This window comes from Panthera onca, chromosome C2 (genome assembly GCF_046562875.1).
Source record: "Panthera onca isolate mPanOnc1 chromosome C2, mPanOnc1 haplotype 2, whole genome shotgun sequence".
NCBI classification, from domain to species: domain Eukaryota; kingdom Metazoa; phylum Chordata; class Mammalia; order Carnivora; family Felidae; genus Panthera; species Panthera onca.
Window position 1 is genome coordinate 158,588,321 of NC_138347.1, and position 23,554 is coordinate 158,611,874.

The 23,554-nt window shown below is 43.5% G+C and overlaps 1 protein-coding gene and 1 long non-coding RNA gene across 6 annotated transcripts in view; one reads left to right on the top strand and one right to left on the bottom strand.

Annotated features, from left to right (window-relative positions):
• Positions 1 to 12,810, bottom strand: LOC132682843 (uncharacterized). 2 transcript variants are annotated; one of them, XR_013549971.2, is made up of 4 exons: positions 12,701 to 12,808; positions 9,442 to 9,566; positions 7,604 to 7,752; positions 1 to 321 (listed from the first exon to the last, which is right to left on the bottom strand). It is a non-coding gene; the product is annotated as an uncharacterized LOC132682843 (long non-coding RNA). The 2 variants fall into 2 exon arrangements; XR_009611883.3 differs by lacking the exons at positions 7,604 to 7,752; positions 9,442 to 9,566 and having other exon boundaries at positions 12,701 to 12,810.
• The window catches only part of LOC132682839 (zinc finger protein with KRAB and SCAN domains 7-like), a 27,017-nt gene continuing 16,191 nt past the window's right edge, over positions 12,729 to 23,554 (top strand). The window contains exons 1-7 of one of the 4 annotated variants that reach the window (XM_078432551.2): positions 12,729 to 13,088; positions 13,376 to 13,457; positions 14,612 to 15,152; positions 19,490 to 19,658; positions 21,124 to 21,215; positions 21,519 to 21,645; positions 22,749 to 23,403. In XM_078432551.2, coding sequence (XP_078288677.2) covers positions 14,730 to 15,152; positions 19,490 to 19,658; positions 21,124 to 21,215; positions 21,519 to 21,645; positions 22,749 to 22,786 — 849 coding nt within the window. In that variant the 5' untranslated portion in view covers positions 12,729 to 13,088; positions 13,376 to 13,457; positions 14,612 to 14,729 and the 3' untranslated portion in view covers positions 22,787 to 23,403. Of the gene's footprint in view, positions 13,089 to 13,375; positions 13,458 to 14,611; positions 15,153 to 19,489; positions 19,659 to 21,123; positions 21,216 to 21,518; positions 21,646 to 22,748; positions 23,404 to 23,554 lie in introns of those variants that run through there. The other 3 variants (XM_078432548.2, XM_078432549.2, XM_078432550.2) reach the window with 3 other exon arrangements.

Below are 23,554 nucleotides of genomic sequence, written 5' to 3' on the forward strand. Positions count from 1 at the left end.
TACAACAAAAGCATTTATTTGATTTCTCAGAATTGAAATTCAGGGAGCACTGATTTGGGTAGCAACCCAAACTGTGTCCCACTGAGGAGTAAAAGCCAGGCTTATTTATCAGCAAATTGCAGAGGTATCAGGAAACTTACACAAGTTGTTTTCCAAAGACTGTGATTGGAAGGTACAATTACATTTGGCCATCCATTGGTTTTCTGAGTACAGTGTGACAGTGACTAGGAAAACATTTTTTTGCAGAGTGTCCAATTTTTATCCAGAATGTGAGTGTAGCAGTCCTCTGTTTAGTCATACGGTTTTGTCCAGTTCAATATCCTGTTTCAAAAACAGAAAGAAGTTTTAGCTCAAATATAGTCTCTCACGCTCAGAGGTTTTACACAGGTTCACAACACCTGATATTAGTTTCTTGTGGCTGGTATAACAATGTATAACAATGGCTTAAAACAGAAATTTATTCTTGGGACACGTGGGTGGCTCAGTCGGCAAAGCACCGACTTCAGCTCAGGTCATGAACTCACAGCTGGTAGGTTTGAGCCCCACGTTGGGCTCTGTGCTGACAGCTCAGAGCCTGGAGCCTGCTTCAGATTCTGTGTCTCCCTCTCTCTCTGCCCCCACCTCCCCTGCTCACACTCTGTCTCTCTCAAAAATAAATAAACATAAGAAAGAAGGAAAGAAAGAAAGAAAGAAAGAAAGAAAGAAAGAAAGAAAGAAAGAGAGGGAGAGAGGGAGGGAGGGAGGGAGGGAGGAAGAAAGAAAATTTATTCTCTTACATGTAACTTCCAGACACTAGAAGTCCAAAATCAGTTTCACTGGACCGAAATCGAGGTGTTAGCAAGGGCTGTACTCTCTTGGAGGCTCTGAGGCAAACTGTTCCTCGCTTCTCCCAGTTTCTGGTAACAGTCATTATTGGTTTGGTGGTTTGTACCACTGGCTTTGTGGCTGCACTACTCCAATGTGCCTCTGTGTTGACATTACCTTCTCCTCTTCAATATGTGTCAATCTTCTGTTGTCTTTCTCTTAAAATGATATATGTGATTCTATTTGGGGCCCATGTGAATAAACAAGGATAATCTCCCTATCTCAAAAATCCTCAATGTAATGGCATCTGCAAAATACTTGTTGCCACATAAGGTAATATTCACAGGTTCCAGAGATTAGAATGTAGATATCTTTAAGGGAGCCATTATTCAGGTTACACCCAAAACCCTCCCATAAAAAGATCGTATGTAAAATCTGGTGAAATCCAAATGAGATTTCTGCTTAGTTGATGGTGTTGTGTCAGTGTCAATTTTCAGGTTTTGACAATGAATTCCAACTATACAGGGTGTTATCACTGGGGGAAGCTGGCTGATAGGTCTATGAGAACTCTCCATACTATTCGTGTAACTTCTTATGAATGTTAAATTCTTTCAAAATGGAAAGCTATTTTTAAGTGGTATCTGTTGACATAGGAGAATGAAAATTACTGTAATTGTCTTCCAATCTATTTACTTTTATAAATAAACTTCTGAAGGTACTAGACTACTAAGATTGGTCAGTGAAATGTTGAAATCTGATGAAAACAGAGAACTGAGGATTGGAAACATTGTGGGTGAAAGATAAACAGAAATAGTTCTTTTAACCATTTCAATTTTATTCTATAAGGATTTCTTTCACATGCCCATTATAAATAGTCAGAGATAAACAGACACCCTGCTCTGAAAGTGTTTGTTTGCAAAATGACTATTTGTGTACAAAGTTACAAGAATGTCAAAAATGGCAAACTGACAGCACAGATGCTGCCCCCTGCCCATCCTATGAATGAGGCTGATCGTGGCAATTCATCACATGTTCTTTGTTCTCACTTGGTTCAGGGCTTCAGCTGCTCCTGCATCTCTTCTAACATACTCTTTGCCATAGTTTCCTCAAATATTTTTGATATTTAACTTGGTTAGGGAAAAACATTTTTGCTGGCTGATTTCACTTTTGATGGATTTGGCACATGGTAAAGTAAGATATTGGCTTTCCATATATACTCCCACGGGCCTCTGAAAAATAGGAGTCCAAACTCTCTCCTGAAGCCTCCCACACACTTTTTCTTATTTGCTGGACAATTTACTTGGATGTCCCTCAGCACCATAAAGTCAACGTCTAAATTTCATCTTCTTTTCCTATAAAACTAATCCTCTTTCCTCATGCCACAGTTCCAACGTTGGCATCCTCACAACTACCTCTCACAACTGTGATCCCCCCCTCCTTCCCACAGATTATTCCTTGAGAATGCCTCTTATATCCTCCCTTTACTTCACGCCACTCCAGTCCAGGCAGTAATTGTCTCCTATCTACTCCACTGCACTAGCTTCCTACTAAGCTTCCCTGTTTTTGGTTTTCTTACCAACTTTTACTATATCAAGGAGCAGAAAGGAGGAATGTGGGAGAAAGCATGGGGTGTAACAGACGCTAATGTGGTGGCACAAATTCCAAAGGTATCAGCTGATCTTAATGTATGTAAGTACATTAGAAGATATTGTAGGTTGGCTTACTCATCTTTTCCAACCCCTTTTCTCCTTGACTTCTTTTATTTTAAAGCTGTAGCTATACAACATGGTAGCCACTAGGCATACCTAACCACTAGGTAATTTAAATAAAATAAAATTCAATTCATTTCTTCAGTCATACTAGCTAGCTACATTTCAAGTGTTCAGTTACCACATATGGCTGGTGGCTATCATATTATTAAAACAAATATAGAATACTTCCATCATCACAGAACCTTTTATTGGATAGAGCTACTGCTCTAGAGGCAAGAAACTGAGAGTAATCAGTCTCCTCACTTCTCTTAGAATTAAGGGTGACCATATGCATAGTTCTAAGATATAAGAGAAAGTTCTGGTGAAGTTGTCTCTTATAACATAGTTTTTTGAAAGCCTCCTGGGCCCACAATATATGCTCAACTAATCTTAAACAAAGCAGGAAAAATATCCAATAGAAAAAAGATAGTCTCTTCAACAAATGGTGTTGCGAAAACTGGATGGTGACACGCAGATGAATCAAACTGGACCATTTTCTTACACCATACACAAAAATAAATTCAAAACGGATGAAAGCCCTAAATGTGAGACAGGAAAACATCAAAATCGTAGAGGAGAAAACAGGCAACAACTTCTTTGACCTTAGCTGGAGCAACTTCTTACTAGGCATGTCACCAAAGGCAAGGGAAACAAAAGCAAACATGAACTATTGGGACTTCACAAGATAAAAATCTTCTGTGCTGTGAAGTAAACAATCAACAAAACTAAGAGACAGCCTACAGAATGGGAGAAGATTTTTGCAAATGACATATCTGATAAAGAGTTAGTATCCAAAATCTACAAAGAACTTATTCAACACTCAAAAAACAAACAACCCTCATAAGAAATGGGCAGAAGACCCTCAACAAATACAAAAAGATCAAGATCATACCATGCATATTTCCAGAACATAATGCTATGAAACTGGAAATCAACCACAAGAAAAAATTTGGAAAGATAACAAATACTTGGAGACTAAAGAACATCTTACTAAAAAATGAATGGGCTAACCAAGAAGTTAAAGAGAAAATTAAAAAACTCATGGAAGCCAATGAAAATGATAATACCACAGCCCAAAACCTCTGGGATGCAGCAGAGGTGGTCATAAAAGGGAAATATATAGCATTCCAGGCCTTCCTAAAGAAAGAAGAAAGGTCTCAGATACACAACCTAACCTTACACCTAAAGGCTCGAAAAGAGCAACAAATAAAGCCCCAAACCAGCAGAAGATAAGAAATAATAAAGATTAGAGCAGAAATCAATGCTATTGAAACCAAAAAAACACAGTGGAACAGATCAATGAAACCAGAAGCTGGTTCTTTGAAAGAATTAACAAAATTGATAAACCACTAGCCACTTTGATCAAAAAAAAAAAAAAAAAAAAAAGGAAAGGACACAAATAAATAAAATCAAGAATGAAAGAGGAGACATCACAACATAGCAGAAATAAAAACATAATTAGAGAATATTATGAGCAATTATATGCTAGTAAAATGGGCAATCTGGAAGAAATGGATGAATTCCTAGAAACATATAAACTACCAAAACTGAAACAGGAAGAAATAGAAAATTTGAACAGACCCATAACCAGTGAAGAAATCTAATTAGTAATCAAAAATCTCCCAAAAAACAAGAGTCCAGGGCCAGATGGCTTTCAGGGGAATTCTACCAAACACTTAAGGAAGAGGTAACACTTATTCTCTTGAAGCTGTTCCAAAAAATAGAAACAAAAGGAAAACTTCCAAATTTTTTCTATGAAGCCAGCATTACCTTGATTCTAAAACCAAAGACTCCACTTAAAAGGAGAATTATAGACCAATTTCCCTGATGGACATGGATACAAAAATCCTCAACAAGACTAATATCTTAATAAATATCATTAAAAAATTATTCACCATGACCAAGGGGGATTTTTACCTGGGATGCAGGGCTGGTTCAATATCCACAAAACAATCAATGTGATTCATCATATCAATAAAAGAAAGGACAAGAACCACATGATCCTCTCAATAGATGCAGAGAAAGCATTTCACAAAATACAGCATCCTTTCTTGATAAAAACCCTAAAGAAAGTAGGGATAGAAGGAGCATACCTCGAGATAATAAAAGCCATATATGAAAGACCCAACACTAATAACATCCTCAATGGGGAAAAACTGAGCTTTCGCCCTAAGGTCAGGAACACGACAGGGATGTCCACTCTCACCACTGTTATTCAACGGTATTGGAAGCCTTAGCCTCAGCAATCAAACAACACAAAGAAATAAAAGGCATCCAAATCAGCCAGGAGGAGGTCAAACTTTCACCCTTCACAGATGACATGACAACTGTATATGGAAAACCCAAAAGATTCCACCAAAAACCTGCTAGAGCTGATCCATGAACTCAGCAAAGTCGGAGGATATAAAATCAATGCACAGAAATCGGTTGCATTCCTATACACCAACAATGAAGCAACAAAAAGAGAAATCAAGAAATTGATCCCATTTACAATTGCGCCAAAAATCATAAAATACCTAGGAATAAATCTAACCAAAGAGGTGAAAAATCTATACACTGAAAACTATAGAAACCTTATGAAAGAAATTGAAGAAGACACACAAAAAAGGAAAAATATTTTATGCTCCTAGATAGTAAGAACAAATATTGTGAAAATGTCAATACTACCCAAAGCAATCTACATATTCAATGCAATCCCTATCAAAGTAACACCAGCATTCTCCACAGAGCTAGAACCAACTATCCTAAAATTTGTATGGAGCCACAAAAGACCCCTAATAGCCAAAGCAAACTTGAAAAAGAAAACCAAAGCAGGAGGCATCACAATCCCAAACTTCAAGCTGTATTACAAAGCTGTGATCATCAAGACAGTATGGTACTGGCACAAGAACAGACACTCAGATCAATGGAACAGAATAGAGAACCCAGAAATGGGCCCAGAAACGTATGGCCAACTAATCTTTGACAAAGCAGGAAAAAAATATCCAATGGAATGAAGATAGTCTCTTCAGCAAGTGGTGCTGGGAAAACTGGACAGCGACATGCAGAAAAATGAACCTGGACCACTTTCTTACATCATACAGAAAAATAAACTCAAAATGGATGAAAGACCTCAATGTAAGACAGGAATCCATCAAAATCCTTGAGGAGAAAGCAAGCAAAAACCTCTTTGACCTCAGCTGCAGCAACTTCTAACTGAACACGTCTCCAGAGGCAAAGGAAACAAAAGCAAAAATGAAGCATTGGGACTTCATCAAGATAAAAAGTTTCTGCACAGTGAAGGAAACAATCAGCAATACTAAAAGGCAACCGATGGAATGGGAGAAGATATTTGCAAATGACATATCAGATAAAGGGTTAGTACACAAAATCTAGAAAGAACTTACCAAACTCAACACCCAAAAAACAAATAATCCAGTGTAGAATTGGGCAAAAGACATGAATAGACACTTCTCCAAACACGACATCCAGTAGGTGAACAGACACATGAAAAAATGCTCAAAATCACTCATCATCAGGGAAATATAAATCAAAACCACAATGAGATAACCACCTCACACCAGTCAGAATGGCTGAACTTAACAACTCAGGCAACAACAGATGGTGAGGATGCAGAGAAAGAGGATCTCTTTCGCACTGCTGGTGGGAATGCAAACTGGTACAGCTACTCTGGAAAACAATATGGAGGTTCCTTAAAAAATTAAAAACAGAACTACCCTACAACTCAGCAATTGCACTACTAGGTATTTATCCAAGGGATGTAGGTGTGCTCTTTCAAAGGGGCACATGCACCTCAATGTTTATAGCAGCGCTATCGACAATAGCCAAAGTATGTAAAGAGCGCAAGTGTCCACTGACAGATGAATGGATAAAGAAGATGTGGTATATATATAGAATGGAGTATTACTCAGCAATCAAAAGGAATGAAAACTTGCCATTTGTAACTACCTGGATGGAACTAGAGGGTGTTATGTTAAGTGAAATTAGTCAGAGAAAGACAAATATCATAGGACTTCACTCATATGTGGAATTTAAGATACAAAACAGATGAACATAAGGGAAGGGGAGCAAAAATAATATAAAAACAAGGAGGGGGAGAAAACATAAGAGACTCTTAAATACAGAGAACAAACTAAGGGTTATTGCAGGGGTTGTGGGTGGGGGGATGGGCTAAATGGGTAAGGGGCATTAAGGAAGTTGTTGGGATAAGAATTGTTTGTTATACATAGGGGATGAATCATTGGAATCTACTCCTAAAATCATTATTGCACTATATGCTAAGTAACTTGGATGTAAATTAAAAAATAAATAAACAAAAATTTAAAAATTAAAAAAATATTAAAAATAAATAAATATTAAGATATAGTTGGGCTATTGGGAACATAAACTCAGACAAAAGGGAAAATTTTGATCCAACATGTCTTTCTATTCTCAAAGGAAAAAAAAAAAGTGCTCTTATTGTGGTGAGCCCTGAGCAATGTATAGAAATGTTGAATCTTATATTGCATACCTGAAACTAATATAGCACTGTATGTTAATTATACTTTAATTTAAAAAAAAACCCAAAAATATTTTTAAAAATATTTTTTTAAAAAAGAACAGGATCAAGAGACATTATATTATGGTGGTTTAGGGGCATAGAGATTTTACACATAAAAACTAGAGATTGCATCACTTTTTTGTTAATTTTCTACAGCTTATAACAGGAAATAGCCTGAATGGAAATAATGATTACCCCCCTCCTTAAAATGTGTCTCTCTCAACATTTGATCATGTTGTCTCCTCTCCCTCAACATCTGTCCAAATCCAACTTCAAGGCTCAACTCAGTGCTGTTTCCTTTGAGGCTGTCTGTGATCCCTTTCAAGATCAAACCTTCCCTTGGCTCTCTGCATTTCTCCTATGTTTGGTTTCACATATTGCCTTTTGCTAGTCATCTCTATCTGCCTTGATATTTTCAAGGTCCAGTCTTACTCCCCTATCTCCCTCCTAGAATCTGACGTTTCTTACATAGATGTTTGTATAGGACATGCCAAAGCTCACAACTTACCTCACTTAATCCTCCTAACTTGGAGATGTCAGCAGGCATCGATTTTTTTTTCCATTTCACACATAGAGACTTAAGACTAAATGGATACATAAGTTGTCACAAATCCCAGATGGTAAGTGGCAGAGCTTAGGTCCGTCATACTCACAGGGCTGGAAAGAAATTCCAGTCTATGTTTGAGACACTTCTGGAAGAACTTGGATTTCAAATCTGAGGTCCAACAAACTCAAAAACTGAAATATTATAACCAACAGTGTCAAGTTTATTATTTCCAAGACCAAATGGTGCTTCAGGAGAATCAAGGTCATGGACATTGGCTCAGAAAAAGAGACATCTTTGGAATGAGAGGCAGGAAATTTTGGCTCATATCGCTTGTGGTCCCATTTCCCCACCTGTAAAATAAGAAGGTGGTGGCTACACCCCCCCCAAAAATAATCCAGTGAAGAAATGGGCAGAAAACATAGACACTTTTCCAAAGAAGACATCCAGATAGCCAACAGACACATGAAAAGATGCTGAACGTCACTGATCATCAGGGAAATACAAATAAAACCACACTGCTATACCACCTCACGCCAGTCAGAGTGGCTAAAATGAACAAATCAGGAGACAATAGATACTAGAGAGGATGTGGAGAAACAGGAACCCTCTTGCACCGTTGGTGGGAATGCAAACTGGTGCAGCCACTCTGGAAAACAGTGTGGAGGTTCTTCATAAAATTAAAAACAGAACTATCTTATGACCCAGCAATAGCACTGCTAGGAATGTATCCAGGGGACACAGGAGTGCTGATGCATAGGGGCACATGTACCCCAATATTTATAGCAGCACTTTTCAATAATAGCCAAATTATGGAAAGGGCCCAAATGTCCATCAACTGATGATTGGATAAAGAAGATGTGGTTTATATATACAATGGAATACTATTTGGCAATGAGAAAGAATGAAATCTGGCCATCTGCAGCAATGTGGATGGAACTGGAGGGTATTATGCTGAGTGAAATAAGTTGGTCAGAGAAAGACAGACACCATATGTTCTCACTCCTATATGGATCTTAACAGAAGATCATGGGGGAGAGGAAGGGGAAAAAAAAGTTACAGAGAGGGAGGGAGGCAAACCGTAAGAGACTCTTAAATACTGAGAGCAAACTGAGGGTGGATGGGGGATGGGGGAGAGGGGAAAGTGGGTGATGGGCATCGAGGAGGGCACTTGCTGGGATGAGCACTGGGTGTTGTATGGAAACCAATTTGACAATAAATTATATTTTTAAAAAAACCACTTTTTTAACAGGAAAAAAAAAAAGGTGGTGGCCAGACTACCGACTCCAAGGATCCCTCGTGCAATCCATTGGTCCTTGCCAACAACTTTGGTGACTGGGAGCTGTGGGTAGGATGAGACCTGAAAATGCTCTTTGCACTTTGCAGATTTGCAGCAGGAAGGGCCAGAGGGTGAGCTGGAGGTAGGCTGAGAAGGCTGAGGTCAGAATGACAGGCCTGGAGCAGGGATTTAGCCAGAACAGAGTACAGGGGGTATAGCCCCTGCTCTCCTAAGACTACTGGGTTGGATTCCCAGAAAGGAAACACAGTGAGTTGGGATGGTACTAGGCATGGAGGCAGAGGTCAGCATTCCCATTAAATGCCTTTGCTAATGTGCTGGGATCCCTGCATCGTCCCCACCGCTTTCTGGGTGGGTATCCCCATCTATGTCAGTTGTGAGGGTCAATATCAGCACCAAAAAATGGGTGGACACAATCCAAGACTGCAGCTCCCACTGCAGGGCTCCGAAATGGCACACCCAGCCCAGCCCAGCCCAGCCCAACCACCACACTACCAGCAGCCACCTGGTTAGAGTCCTGAACCAAGGAAGCACCGGGAAGTGATCCCTTCATGTTCTTCGGGCCCCTGAAGCAACTTCCAGTTCCATGTAGGCAGCTCAGAGACCTGCTCATCTCCTTGGTCTTCCTGCCTGGGATTTGCTTCCGGTAAGTAGGACTGTGGGCCTCCCTGAGGCCTCTACTCGAGGAAAACAGTTCATGCAGCGCCCCTGTGTCTACCTCAAAGCTATGTTTTGTTACTGTCACTGCCCCCCCCCCCCCCGCCCCCCACCATGCTCCTAACAGGACCTGGAACTCCATTAGCAGGAAGGAATAGAGTAATAAAGAACAGGAATGAATGAGGGTCAGAGAAAGATAGCATCTTGCAATAGAAAGAGGAGGGGATGGCTATAGACCTGAATTCAAAGTCTTCCTTGCCCTTTTTAGCCGGTAAAATATTTCCCAGATAGCAGGATGTTTGCCAAGCCTCACCTGCAAACTAACGATTCTATCTTACAAAGGCACTGGAATTGCAAAGCAGATATAAGGGATGTTCCTGTCTCTTTCCCTCTAAGCCTCTCAGTATAGCTGGCAATCACAACCCAGCCCTATGATTTTCCTTCTCTGATTAAAAAGTCTTCCACAGCAAGCCAGATCAAGGACATATTTCTTAGTGGTTAGACCAGGCTCTGTGCTGGACACCAGGGAACCAAAGGTGGCCTGACCTTTTCTTCCAACCAAGAAGACAAATACTAAAACCAGCCAAGCCTGGAGTTTGTGCCTGGGGACTCAACTATGAACATGGTATCAGCTCACATAGGGCTTACTGTACAGTGCAGGAGGCTGACAAGTAAACAGTGTTAACACAGTGTTACAAATATATGGCAGGCCATCACAGGAACACAAAGGAAGGGGCACCTAATCCAGGTGGAGAGATGGGATATAGGGGAGTCTTCCTGGAGAAAGGGATTTCTCGGGCAAGTCTTGAAGAACAAGTAGAAGTTTTCAAGGTAATAGGAGAGTCTCTCTGCTCTTGGGCCCCATCCACTCCCATTCAAGCACAGTAGCTGGATGTTCCTGCCCATGTTTCTAGGGACACACCTTATTTTTAAGATGTATAAGAGTTCTTGGCTATTGAAAAGGAGACTGTCCACATAGATAATGTGACAAGGTCTGAGCAGTTTAGGGACAGAGAATCTCCAGACCTGACTGTGCTCCTCTTTTTGTGGTCTCCTTAAATCAAAAGGTTGTTATTGTCATCGCTGTTGTTGTTGTTACATACAAATGGATCAAAGACTCAGCAGGCCTTGGCAGTAATCTGGATACAGTGGATGAAGAAGTGGGAGGAAACATACTAGAAAACACCTATTATACCTATAATCTGCCAGGCACCATTCTAAGTGCTTTTTATATGTTATCTCATCCAGTCCTGTTATTAACTCTATGATTTAGCTACTGTTATCTTTATTTTAGAGATGAGGAAGATGCAGCACTGTAGCACAGAAAGGCTAAGTAACTTGGCTATGGTCACCTAACCCATGGTATGGCATCCAGGGTTCTGGTTTGGGGTTCTGGGTGAATGACAGTGTCTTTCACGGTGATGGGAACATGCGTGGAGCTTCAGAGATGATGAGTTCTGCTTTAAGCATCTAGAATTTGGGTTACATTTTCTGTTAGCTCTCATAACAAAGATAGCGTGATGGTTTCTCAAAGAGGTCAGGGTAGTGTTCCCTCAGATCTCCCGAGTTTTTTGGCCCAAATGCAAGTGTCCAAGATGCTATATGGGAGGCAGCATGGAGATGTCTTCCTCACTGGGATTCAATCCAGTCATGGTATATCAGTCCCACACTGCTGGCTACAGAGGGACCTATGAAGTTTAGACACACTGTCCTGATAAAGCTGACTAGGAAAGCCAACCACCTGGGCATGAAACAGCTCTGAGGAATAAAAGAACTCAATCTTGTTTTCCAGATTCTTGAGTCTCCTACACACTCCTAAGCAGCCAGAACTGCAGGACAACACATGGTCAGGGAAACCTGAAAACTGAAGCTGACGCATTTGGTCTGGAATTAAGAAATTTCTTGTTTAAGAACCCTGAGTCTCTGAGGACTTAATGGACCAATGGGCCACATCCAATGGCAATGCCAGGCAGAAGCTAGGATGAGATGGCCAAGTCCTCCCTGTGAGGTTTCCAAATGTAGAGGATGATCTTGATATCAGAAGGCCACTCTAGGCCAAGTGGGCAAAGACTACTTCAAAAGACTTCCTTTAGACTTTGCAAAAACTCTGCAGTAGGTCTTCTGATGTCTTTTTCTGTCCTGGCTTGTTCATGGAACTGAGGGACTCATATCGAGTCCAGACATGGGCCCAGAAACTCTTGAGATATTGGTGACGCTTGGATAGCCCAGGAGACTGTTACTTTGCACCCTGTAAATGACCCACCTGTTGGGCTACAATAAGCTACATAAGATATAGCTAACTATATGGGAAAGGGCCTGATCTTATCTTCTGCCCCTCACCCATGGCCATTACACCTAGAGATTGTGGCTTCAGGGCCTACTCAATCATGTTAGCAGCAGGACCTGTTCACAACCTGCTTCTATTGCAAACCATTCTTCCATGTGAAGACCACCTGGGTAACTCCTGCCTCCCAGATGCTAGACTAGAGAAATGCATCTATATTATGTTGTCTCCATACCTTTCCACCTTTTACCTGCTGCTCCACACTCCCTAAGGACCTTTCCATGGACATAGATTGCCAGGACTGTTTTAGGAAAGATTAACCACTTCCATAGACCAAAATATCATTCACTGGGCCTGTTTCTTCATTAGTAAGATGGAGATGCCCTGTTGCTCACATCAGTGAAACTCAGATTGGGTGAAAATGCCCTGGGTATCACATATAATGTAATAATAACTGAACGCTCAGGAAACGCCAGGCCGTTTGCTATGTAGTATCTGTATGTTACTCCCGTCAGCACTCCTAGCCCAGTGAGGCACACTTTACGCTCTACATTTTTCGGATGACAAAAAGTCTCAGAAGTTGGGTCTATTTCCCAAGGTCAGCAGAAGGGGTAGGGGCAGACCCGGGATGAATACTCTGAGAGGAGCAAGTGCGCAGCCTGAGCCCTCATTTGAGTCTCCGCCCTCTCTCCCTTCTAAGGTGGCCCGGCCTGGCCCGGGAGCAGCTTGTACTGGCGACCACGGTCCCGCCACGCCTCCCCCCCCCCCCCCCCCCCCGACCCTTACCAGCCCCCCTTCTCCGAGGGCAGGGAAGCGGGCCCACCTTCGCCAGAGAGATTTCCGGGATCCTGGAGGGGCCGGAAGTGGGCCTTGTTCTCGCTTCCGGCTCTGCCATTGTTTTCGCTTCTGCGGGCCACGGCTGTGTCCCGCACCCAGGGGTCACCGCCACGCTACCCCGGTGAGCGGACCAGGGACGGGGAGGGAGGTGCTGCCCGGGCCGGGGTCGCTGGGTTGGAGCCGCGGCCGCCCGCAGCACTGATCGGCGACGCCGGCCCGGCCCACGCTTCGCCCCCGCGGCCGGCGGCGGGTCCCTGTGACGGGAAGCCGCCGGTTATAGAGCCTCCTCTTTGTCCAGTGCCCTTGATCAGCCGTGCCTGGCCAGGAGCCGGGCACCTGCCGGTACAGCGGTTGAAAAGGGCAGACGTGGCCAGGTGAGCGGCGCCGCAGAATCCCTGGTTTAACGCGAAATGTAGGTGGATGTTTTCCCAACCTTGCATTGAAAGACAATAGGAAGCGTCAGAAGTGAGAGACAGCCTCGAAATTTCAAACGTCAAGTGACACTTGGAGACTCAAAAGTGCAGACGAGATTAGCTGCTGAGCATTCGGAGCTGTTAGAGAAGTAGGAAAATGATCAGAACTTTCTACAGGTGTGGGATTTCAGAGCGGAATTAACGGATTATTTTAAAGTGTTTTGTTTGTGTTTGTTTTTTCCTTACAGGAACTGAAGCCTAGAGAGAAGTAGCTTACCGAGGTTCCTGAGTTGCGTGGTGACTAGCCTAGACGCTCTGGTTACAATGAAGGTGCTGATTCTCAGAGTTTTGCATATATAAACTGGATACAACTTTCCCCCCCACTTCAGTATCAACTGAATGAGTCACATTCATTTGTCTAGCAAATGTTTACCACTGTATGCCCTGTACGCACACCTATATACAAAGAAGACTGGGAAACAGCCTTGCCGTCTGAGTCCTTCCACAAAGTGGGGAGACAGCAATGTAAACCACAAACACAGTGTGAGAAGTGCTCTAGCAGAGGTTTGAATGAAAAAGGTGCTGTGGGCCCACTGAGGCAATAACCACACTTAAGCCTCGAGAGATCAGGAAGGTTTTCTAGGGGAGGTGGTTGAGTAGAAAAAGGTCTGGCATCTTCTGACTCCGTTCGGTTCCTTTCCTTTGGTGGCTATCTAGCAGGAGGGTGTGAGTGACGAGTTGTGCATAAACTAAAACAGCAGTGTTTCAGTGAGAAGTAGAGAGAGGGAGGCTTCCAGCTCTCTTCCTGCATGGGACAATCAGGAAAGCACTCAGGAGAAAATGGTATTTGTTTTGGGTCTTGACAGATGAGCAGGAGTTTATCAAAAGTTGAAGAAGAAAAATCCAATCAGGGTAAGAGTATATGTGATTCTAGCTGTGTCTCTGGAGCGTTAGTCTCAATCTATGTTGTGCATTTCTGTCACAATAAAGAAGAGATTTGAGCATTCACTTCCAACATAGGTTCATTTACTTCCAACATAGGTTTACTTACAAATTAAATATAAGTACTGTTTTGCGAATTTCAGTACACATAAGACATATGCTAAATAGGAATTAAATAGCAACTTACTATGTTCTTATATACTCTTTGCATCACCTTGCGTATTCCTCATTTGGAGATCATTACAGCCTTTCTAGTCTGGGCATTGGAGAGAGTGTTAGAGGGTGTGGCTAGAAAAGAGGCCCAAGGCCAGGTGGTAAAGGGCCGTGAATGCTAGTCATAGACATTTAGGTTTTATCCTGTAGATGATGGGAGCCACTGAAAAGTTTAAGAAGGCAAGTCACTTGGAGAGATGCTTAGAGAGACTGCCCTGATTGTGCCCTTTTTTTCCCCCCGGAGCTTTGGGTTTTAACTGTGGATGGTCTGTCATCAGCCTGGGACTGAACACTTTGGGACTCTGATTTCTCTCTTGGTGTTTCTATAGGTGACACCCCATCACCCTATACCCCCAACTCTGAAAAACAGCTCCTGAAACCTGAATTATAGAGCATCATTTTAATTGGAGAAACTGCAGCTGAAACAAGCTTCTCTTTGAGGTCACAATGGCCACCCAAGGCAGGGGAACTTTAGGCCTCATCCCTAGGGGTGCGGTTCTGCAGAAGCAGGAGTGGCGCCAGACCATGAAGCAGGAGCCAGGGAGCCAGACCTGGGGTCAGGCCTGCAACCTCCAAAAGAACCACCCTCCCGTCTGTGAAATTTTCCGGCTCCACTTCAGACAGTTATGTTACCATGAGATGTCTGGGCCTCAGGAGGCGCTGAGCCGGCTCCGGGAGCTCTGCCACTGGTGGCTCATGCCAGAGGTGCACACTAAGGAGCAGATTCTGGAGCTGCTGGTGCTGGAGCAGTTCCTGACCATTCTGCCTGGGGAGCTCCGGACCTGGGTGCAGCTGCATCAACCTGAGAATGGTGAGGAGGCTGTGGCTGTGGTGGAGGATTTCCAGAGACACCTCAGTGGACCAGGAGAGGTGAGCGGATGAGTCTAGAATGGCCTCTGGAACCATTCTTTAGTGCTTGGGCTAACCTGGGAATAGTAATTCTCCATTCCCTAAGATCTAGGCTGGTTTGCCCAGAGGATTCCTAAGCTAGTTCCATGGATACAGAGGAAATAGTTTTTGTGCTTCAAGCCAAAAAACAAAAATGCACATCCCAGCCAAGTTCTGTGCATCAGTTTGTGAAATACTGTGTCGTGAGCCTAGCTTCAGCCTAGAGATCCACACAGTACTCCTGGCAGGTAGAAGATCAACACGCTGGTTAGAGTGGGGGAGTACGGTAGGGAGAGGTAGTTTTTGGGGTGCGTTGATCACATGGGCCTTCATTTGATAAGTTCTCACTGCTCACTTCCTCATACTTTTCAGAGTCTGTTATCTCTCTTGCTGTCTTTTTTTTTTTTTTTTAACGTTTATTTATTTTTGAGACAGAGAGAGACAGAGCATGAACGGGGGAGGGTCACAGAGAGAGGGAGACACAGAATCTGAAACAGGCTCCAGGCTCTGAGCTGTCAGCACAGAGCCCGACGCGGGGCTCGAACCCACAGACCGTGAGATCATGACCTGAGCCGAAGTCGGACGCTCAACCGACCAGCCACCCAGGCGCCCCGACTCTTGCTGTCTTTTAGGTTTCTTATCAGAGGTGATATTTCAGGGCATCATAATCATTTATTTCTTTTCTAGCTTTCCAAACCCAACTGAGGTCTCTCTCTCCTTTTTTTTTTCTTTCAATTCTAATTTTGGTTTATCCTGTTTCCTAGGCTTCTTTCAAATTTAAAGCCAAAGGAATTCAAATCAGAGGAAAAGTTGGAGAGTCAGCAGTGTGTCAACAGTGGAAAATCTGGCTTCTAGGACAACAGAGGGAACTAACTCTGTGACCATGTGTATCAGTCAGGGTTTAGCCAAAGAAGCAAAACCAGTAGGAAGTTATATATATTATATACTTACATTTGTGTATATAGTTACATTATTGCCACAAAATGGCTTATGTGGTTATGGGGACTGGCAGGCAAGTCTGAAATCAATAGAGCAGACCATCGGGAAGGGCCAGCTGGAATTCAGGCACAAGCTGAAGCTGCTGTTTACATGCAGAATTACTTTTTCATGGAACTTCTAGCTGTGATTTTAAGGTTTTGCAACTGATTGAATCAGACCCATCCAGATGATCTAGGATAATCTCCTTTACTTAGAGTAAACTGAGTGTGGATTTTGATCACATGTACAAAATACCTTCACAACAACACCCAGATTAGTGCTAAACTGACACATTAAAAGACTATCACACATGGTAAGTTAGCTCTTATGAGTCTAAAATTGCTCTTATAACTAACTGAGTGGGGTGGATTAGGTTCTCCTCTACTTTTACTCCTTTGTACTTTACCAGGGAAAACCAGTATATGAAAATTCCCAAGTACCCAGCATATCATTGTATTCATTGCTTTAAAAAAAAAAAATAGTTACAATACTTAGGCCTAGGGAATCAATTCCAGTTGATTGGAGTCTGAGGACTAGACTTTTTCCCAAGAGTACTGGCCATGCCCATTTGGCATTAAATCCATTGTCAACCATTATTTCTTTGGATACGGAAGTAAACGCAGGGATAAATCAGCCATCACCAGGGTCTAGAGAGCAACTAGGTTCAACCATGGGCAGAGACTAGTGGCTGAAATGTTCTGAGTGCCATTTAGTGAGGAGGGTGGAAGGAGATTTTCCCTCTTTCCCACCTTCATATGCTTAAGCTGAAGAGAATGTTCCTTCCATCAAAACTTAATCTTTTATCCAGGGAGCCTCAGAAAAAGGTGACTAAGTCAGAAACTCAAGAGAGCAACTTAGAGTTGACAGGGCAGCTGAACACTCTTGGCTCCTGCCTAGGAGTAGGCTCTTTGGACTCTTATTTCTTACAGCCATTATTGTTGGCTTGTTCTCTGACAGGGAGGACATGAAAACGGGACTGTCTTGGGGTGCCTGAGTGCCTCAGTCGGTTAAGCATCCGACTTCGGCCAGGTCATGATCTCACAGTCCGTGAGTTCGAGTCCCACGTCAGGCTCTGTGCTGACAGCTCAGAGCCTGGACCCTGCTTCAGATTCTGTGTCTCCCTCTCTGCCCCTCTCCCTCTCCCACTCATGCTCTGTCTGTCTCTCCTTCAAAAATAAATACTTAAAAAATTTTTTTAAAAAAAGAACATGGGTCTGTCTTTCCTAGCATAGGCTCAGAAAATGTATTTATGGCTAAATGAGTAAACAAGCTTTTTCATGGCAGTTTGCCAGGAGGAGATTAAAGAATATCAGGGCAGATCAGAGTCATTCTGCTCAGCAGGAGTGAGCATGTGCAAATGTGCACTTTGAGGCTGAAGAGGGTTGTAGGGTAGTCCTTGCTGGGCTGTAGAATCGTGCAATTTACAAAATGCTTCTATATCCTGTATCTTATTTCAGCTCCTAGCAGGCTTAAAAAATATGCAGAGAGTAATCATCTCCATTTGACAAGTGATGCAAGGACAGAAAAGTAATTGATTCATCTAAGATGGCAGAGTTAGTGAATGTTCTCTTTGTCCATGAGATTTAGGCGAAGTGTGGTTATTGCTAATTACCATCGAGTGTGGGAATCAGAATTTTCCAGCTCCCTAGGTTCTAAGCCACTAGTTTTTCCCTAGTATCTTGCTGTTGAATGCCATCTTAGAATGAAAATTGGAATGGGGTTTTCTTGCCTACAAAGAAAAGAAACTTAGGAGTTTCTGAGTCCTATATAATAAACAGGAACTGGACCAGTATTTTATTGTTGGTGAATTTCAAGACTGTGTTATCACAATGCAGTTAGGTTCTGTCTTCTGCCAGTACTCAGCAATTGTATGTAAGAGCTGGAACTCCCATTTATAAGACTGCCCAGTGGAGAACCTGGGCACCACAGACTCCAGGGAGCCTCTTGGTTCTGTCACTATGCTGGAGAGATATACAATAAAGGAATGGGTCCCTTCATATTTCAGCAGATGTAACCCAGTGGGGCAAATCCAGCAGGGTTTGTGAAGAAGTTATTTGCACCTATGCACCTAAGCTGTACTATGTACGTGTTAGTGCAAGCAGGTGAACCTATAAACGTCATTCATTTAGATAGTGTCTTAGGTTTTCTGCCCCAAATGCTGGTGAAAAAGTAACCGTGAGACTGTGCGGAGATGGTGTGATGACAATAAGCAAGGGTTAGAAATACCTATGATCTGAGGTATTTTCAAGGTCTCTAAAGATTGGTGCTATCTGATCTTATTTGACTTTTTATATAAATTATTTTGGAGGCGTAGTACATATTGACAACTGGGTTTGCAGGTAACTTTAAAAACTAGTATTAAGTATTGAAAGGGAAAAAAAAGTATTAAGAGACGGTCAGCAAATATTAACACCATCATTAGGCCAAGAATTGTTCTAGGGGCAAGTGATCAACACAAAGTTCTTACCCTCAGACAGCTTATATTTCATTGGGGGATAAATAGGCAATAAAGGCATAAATAAGATAATTTAAGGATTAAGACATATAGAAAATGTAACCAGGTTATTTGAGAGATAGTGACTACCCTTGCTTTGTCAGTATGGTCAGAGATGGCCTCTCTAAAGAGGAAACACTTTCACTGAGAGAAATTAGAAACACTGTCATGGTTTGTCAGCACTGTTTTGGGCCATTGCTTCTGCTGTCAGCTTCAGTAGTATTATATATGCACATATATGTACATACATCTATCATTTTTTATTCTCTAGGTACTTTTTTTAAGTTTATTTGTTTATGTTGAGAGAGAGAAAGGGAGCAGGGGAGGGGCAGAAAGAGAGAGAGAGAGGGTCCCAAGCAGGCTCTAAGCTGTCAGTGCAGAGCCTGACGTGGGGCTCAAACTCAGAAATTGTGAGATCATGACCTCAGCTGAAACCAAGAGTTGGACACTTAACTGACTGAGCCACCCAGCGCCCCAATTTCCTAGGTACTTCTGATTGGCCTTTTCTGTAGGCTAAGGTCACAGGGAGTGTACAGAATTACTCTCCTGGCTCCTTTTTCTAGATTGTTCTTCGTAAGCAAATTTGTGTGTGAAGAATTGACAAAATGGAAATGGTTTTATAATCTGGTCTTCAAGCTCCTACTGACAGGTTCAACAGAGGGATAGCAAGCAGAATTGCATGCTATAGATTGCGCTTGGACAGTTTTTCCCCCAGAAGGCTGTACTGTTGGGGCTGGAAGGACATTGGCTGTTCTTTTCCTGGCTTTTGGGGATGTTTCTTAGAGGTTTTGGGTTCCATACCTTGAAGGGCACTGTTATGAATCCAATTATAATACTTTGTTCCTAGGTTTCAACTCCTGCACAGGAACAGGAAATACATTTGGAGGAGACCACAGCCCTGGGCACATCAGAAGAATTTCTTCCTACCTCGCCCCTCAGTGAGGGTTCAGCCCCTGGAGCCCACCTGGCGCCTCCTCAGGACCCAGGGACACACCTCCTCCACAATGGGCACTCTGGTACTCAACTCCCCAGCTCTGGCCTCAAGTGCTGCCTCCCTTTTCTCCTCAAGTCTCCTTTCCTTTATTTCCCTATCTCCCACCCTGTTGGAATCCCTCAATGTCCTGCCCTCTGTCTTTCTTCCCTAGTAACTTTGTCTGTTCCTATTGCTTATTCTCCAATCATTCATGTATTTAGCAAGTTTCAGTCAAGCACATGTCATAGGTTAGGCACTGTTGGGGACCAGAGAGATATAGTACACAGTCACTGCTTTCACAGAGCTTGTTATCCAGTTGGCAGAGAGTGAGTCATAACTGCAAGAAGAGGCATTTTGTAAGATACGTTGAGTGACATCTATCCCCGGGCATTTGATGCCATGAGAGTGAACACAATGGACATCATAAACATTGAGAAAAATCGCTGTGGGCTGGAGCAGACAGGAGATGCTTATTGGAGAAGGAAGCAGTGGGATTGAACAATGAAAAATGGGGTAGCATTTGAAGGGGAGGGAAAAGTGAGAGGCACCAGAGCAGAGGATATAAACAAAAACTGTAAATGAGGGTTCCTTGGACCCCAGTGAAGTGTAATGAGGAAGGACTATTTTTCAGCGCCCAGGGTCTGCTTATACAGGGCCTTAGGGTTGACGCTAGGAAAATTTTGGTGGGCAAGAGTTGATGTGTTAGAAACAGTATTTCAAGAGGACTATTCTGACATGTAACCATTGTGGATTGAATGGTAAGACCAATGGCTTAGAGCATCTGTAAGAGGCTAGTGTGCCAGAATGGATGTGAGGCAATTATTGTCTGAGCAATGTTGAGTGGAATAGAAATTGACTGATGTGACACACATATGAAGGAAGAATCCAAGAGACAATGGAAAGGAAGAATTAGGGGGTTTGGCCAGTGTTTGGATTCATTGACAGAAAGAGGGAAGTCAGGAAAGGAAGATGGTCAGAACGTCCATTTTTGATTTTGAATTTGAGGTGATGAGGGACACCCAAAGGAAACGTCCTGTAGGTAACTGGAAACTTCTGATAGGAGTCTAGGAAAGAGCTAGGAACTGCGAAAGCAGCATTAGAGCATTGATAGTCGGTGAGATCTCTGACAGAGCAAAAAGAGATGCTCTGAGGTCTGAGAGCCTCCAGTGTCCATAACGAGAAGGCAAGAGAAGGAAGTGAAACCAGAACGAGGGGCCAGAGATGTGAGAAGAAAAGCAGGCTGGGCTGATGCTAGGGAAGCCATGGGGAGAGAAAGCGGGCAGAAGTATAGCTTCCTTCAGAGAGGTTGAAGCGAGTGAGGGCTGGGAGGAATGGCCAGTTCTCAGTTTGACCAAGGACCCTCTGCACCCTCAGAAAAACGCCTGCCTGGAAGAGGGATGAGAGGCAGTGTGTGGAGCCGCCTGGGTTCTCTCGAATCCACTCACTGGGACACAGACCTTACTGGAGCCAAGGCAGGGCTGTCCTCATAGCTTTCTTTCCTCCGTCAGGTCAGTGTGCTTCCCGGGTGCCTGCCGTTTCCCAAGCCGGGAAGTCAGGAGACCAGGCGGCAGCAACTGTGCTTCGGATGGTCAGGCCCCAGGTGAGCTTGAGTCTGTCTTCCCTGAGTTCCCGTGTGTGGTGCAGGAACAGCTAGCACTCATCTCCGGGCCCTGGCCCTGGCCCTGGCCCATTCTGAAAGTGCTCCTGTGGTTTCCCAGCCTGATCGCACCCTCTGGAACTGGGTCCTGCCTGCTGAGTTCACGAACTCTGTTTCATCCCAGCTTCTCTCCCTCCAGCACCCGTTTGCCCACCAGGGCCCCACCCTGGGCTCTGGGTACCCTGATGTCTCTGCCCTGATGTATTGCCGGGAATATCCCTGAGCAATAGAAGCTTGTCATTCCAGGGTTCTGCAGCGTACGAGTTCCTGTCTGTGGACTATACCGAGAGGAAGTGGAAAGGTCCGGCACTCAGTCAGAGAGCCGTGTACCGGAGCCTCATGCCGGAAAATTATCGCAGAGTGGCCTCATTGGGTAATGATTCTGCTCCCCAGTAACGTAGTCTGCATTCTATACGTTTTCTTTGCTATGTGCTTCTTTTTCAAGTTTTTATTGCAGAAAGCTGCAAACGTAAGACAAAGTACAGAGAACAGTGTAATGAACTGTCACGCACCCATCACTCAGCTTTCGAATTATAAGCAGTGTCTTTATTTCATTTTTAATTGAGCTAGGTGGTTTGGTTAGAATTTGTAGTTGTAAGGAATAGGGAACCACTCGTGTTATTGTAAGTCCTGAGTTGTGTTACTTCAGTAAGGCTGAAGGAATGGAAACCCTGATCAAACCTGCCAGCTAGACCATCCTTTGGGAAATGGGGCCCATGGAAACTGGGCCCTGACCCAGAGCAGCACAGGGTCCTCAGCAACAACAGCAAATAATTTTTATGCCAGGGAATGTAGTAGTTGCTCCCTGCTTACCTGTTTTCTCCTTCCACGGCTACCTATTTTCTTCACTCCGAACCTTTTGTCCTCTCGTGGCATCTTCTTGATTAGACTTTCTGTTCCCTCATAATTTTTGCATGCCGTGGCTCCTAATGGCTTGGCTTCTCTCCTTGCCTCATTTCAGCTTAGAGCTCTTACTTGTTTTTATTTTCTTTATTTTGCCCCATTTCCAGTTGCAGATTTACTTAGAGAGGGACTCCAAGGGTGGTTCAGCCATTAAGTATCATCTCTATTTGGGCAAACTTTGCTCCTGGCCAGAGCAGAGGCTGATGTGTAAGGTACGGAGAAGCTACCCTTGGGCCTGGTGCCCTGGTCAGTCGTGGTCTGAGATGTAATGAGACCAGTTGTCATGAGGCACAAAGCACGGCTGCCTCAGCTTCCCCTTCAGGAACGACGGAGGCGGGACAGCTTCCTGGAGGGGGATGTTTTGGGGGCAGGTTCTCTGGATGGCAAGTCTAGGACAGTAGCCAAATCTGAAGAGGGTGGGTGGGCTTAGGAGCCAAGGAGCCCGATATCTATAACTTTCCGTGTGCTAAAATGCCATGATGGGTTGTGGCCCTGCTTAAGATGTGATTAAAAGGAACCAACATTTTTGTGGTTAGCCATGACTGATTGCCTGCTTCTTCCCATCTTTTCTAGATTCCAAAGGAAAGATTGAACTGTTCAGTTTCCTATGATTCCAGATGACCAAGATACCAAAGACATATTTTGAGTCATATTTCAAATTATCGATCCCTTTCTTAATTTTCGTAGGAATGCAGTACTGCCTTCTACCAGTTCAGTGCCCCAGGGACTAGAGGACCCCCACTTTTAGAGCTCTGCTGTCCCCTGCATGCTTTTCTGAACGCATGGCTTCTCTGAATCTTGTCATTGTCCTGACACGTGAGAATCACTTTTTTTGGTCCGTTTGTTTCCTAATTGTGCTTGCCTACACTGTTTCTCATATTTGACTTGAGGTATTTGCCACTCCTTTCTCCCCTCAATATCTTTGCTGAGAACCGTGGAAGCAGACAATGGCATGGTTGGAAAGGATGTTAGAGTTCATCATTTTACTAAGTGACTTCTGTAAGATCACCCGTCTGTACAGTCTGTTCTCTTGCCCTCCAGTTGCTCTTTTTTTTTTTTCCTTTTAAGTTTATTTATTTATTTTGAGAGGGAGAGAGAACGCAAGTTGGGGAGGGGCAGAGAGAGAGGGAGAGAGCATCCCAAGCAGTCTCTGCTCGGCGTGGAGCCCAACACATGGCTCGATCCCACGACTGCAAGATCACGACCTGAACCGATATCAAGAGTCAGATGCCTAATCGACTGAGCCACTCAGGTGCCCCTGATTGCTCTTTTGAATTGGGTAATTAATTGGAGCAATTAAGAGCTATCAGGACAGAGCTCTGTCCACTCTCCCCCCCCCATCGTCCTTTCCCTCTTCATCTTTCTGTCCATGAAGAAAA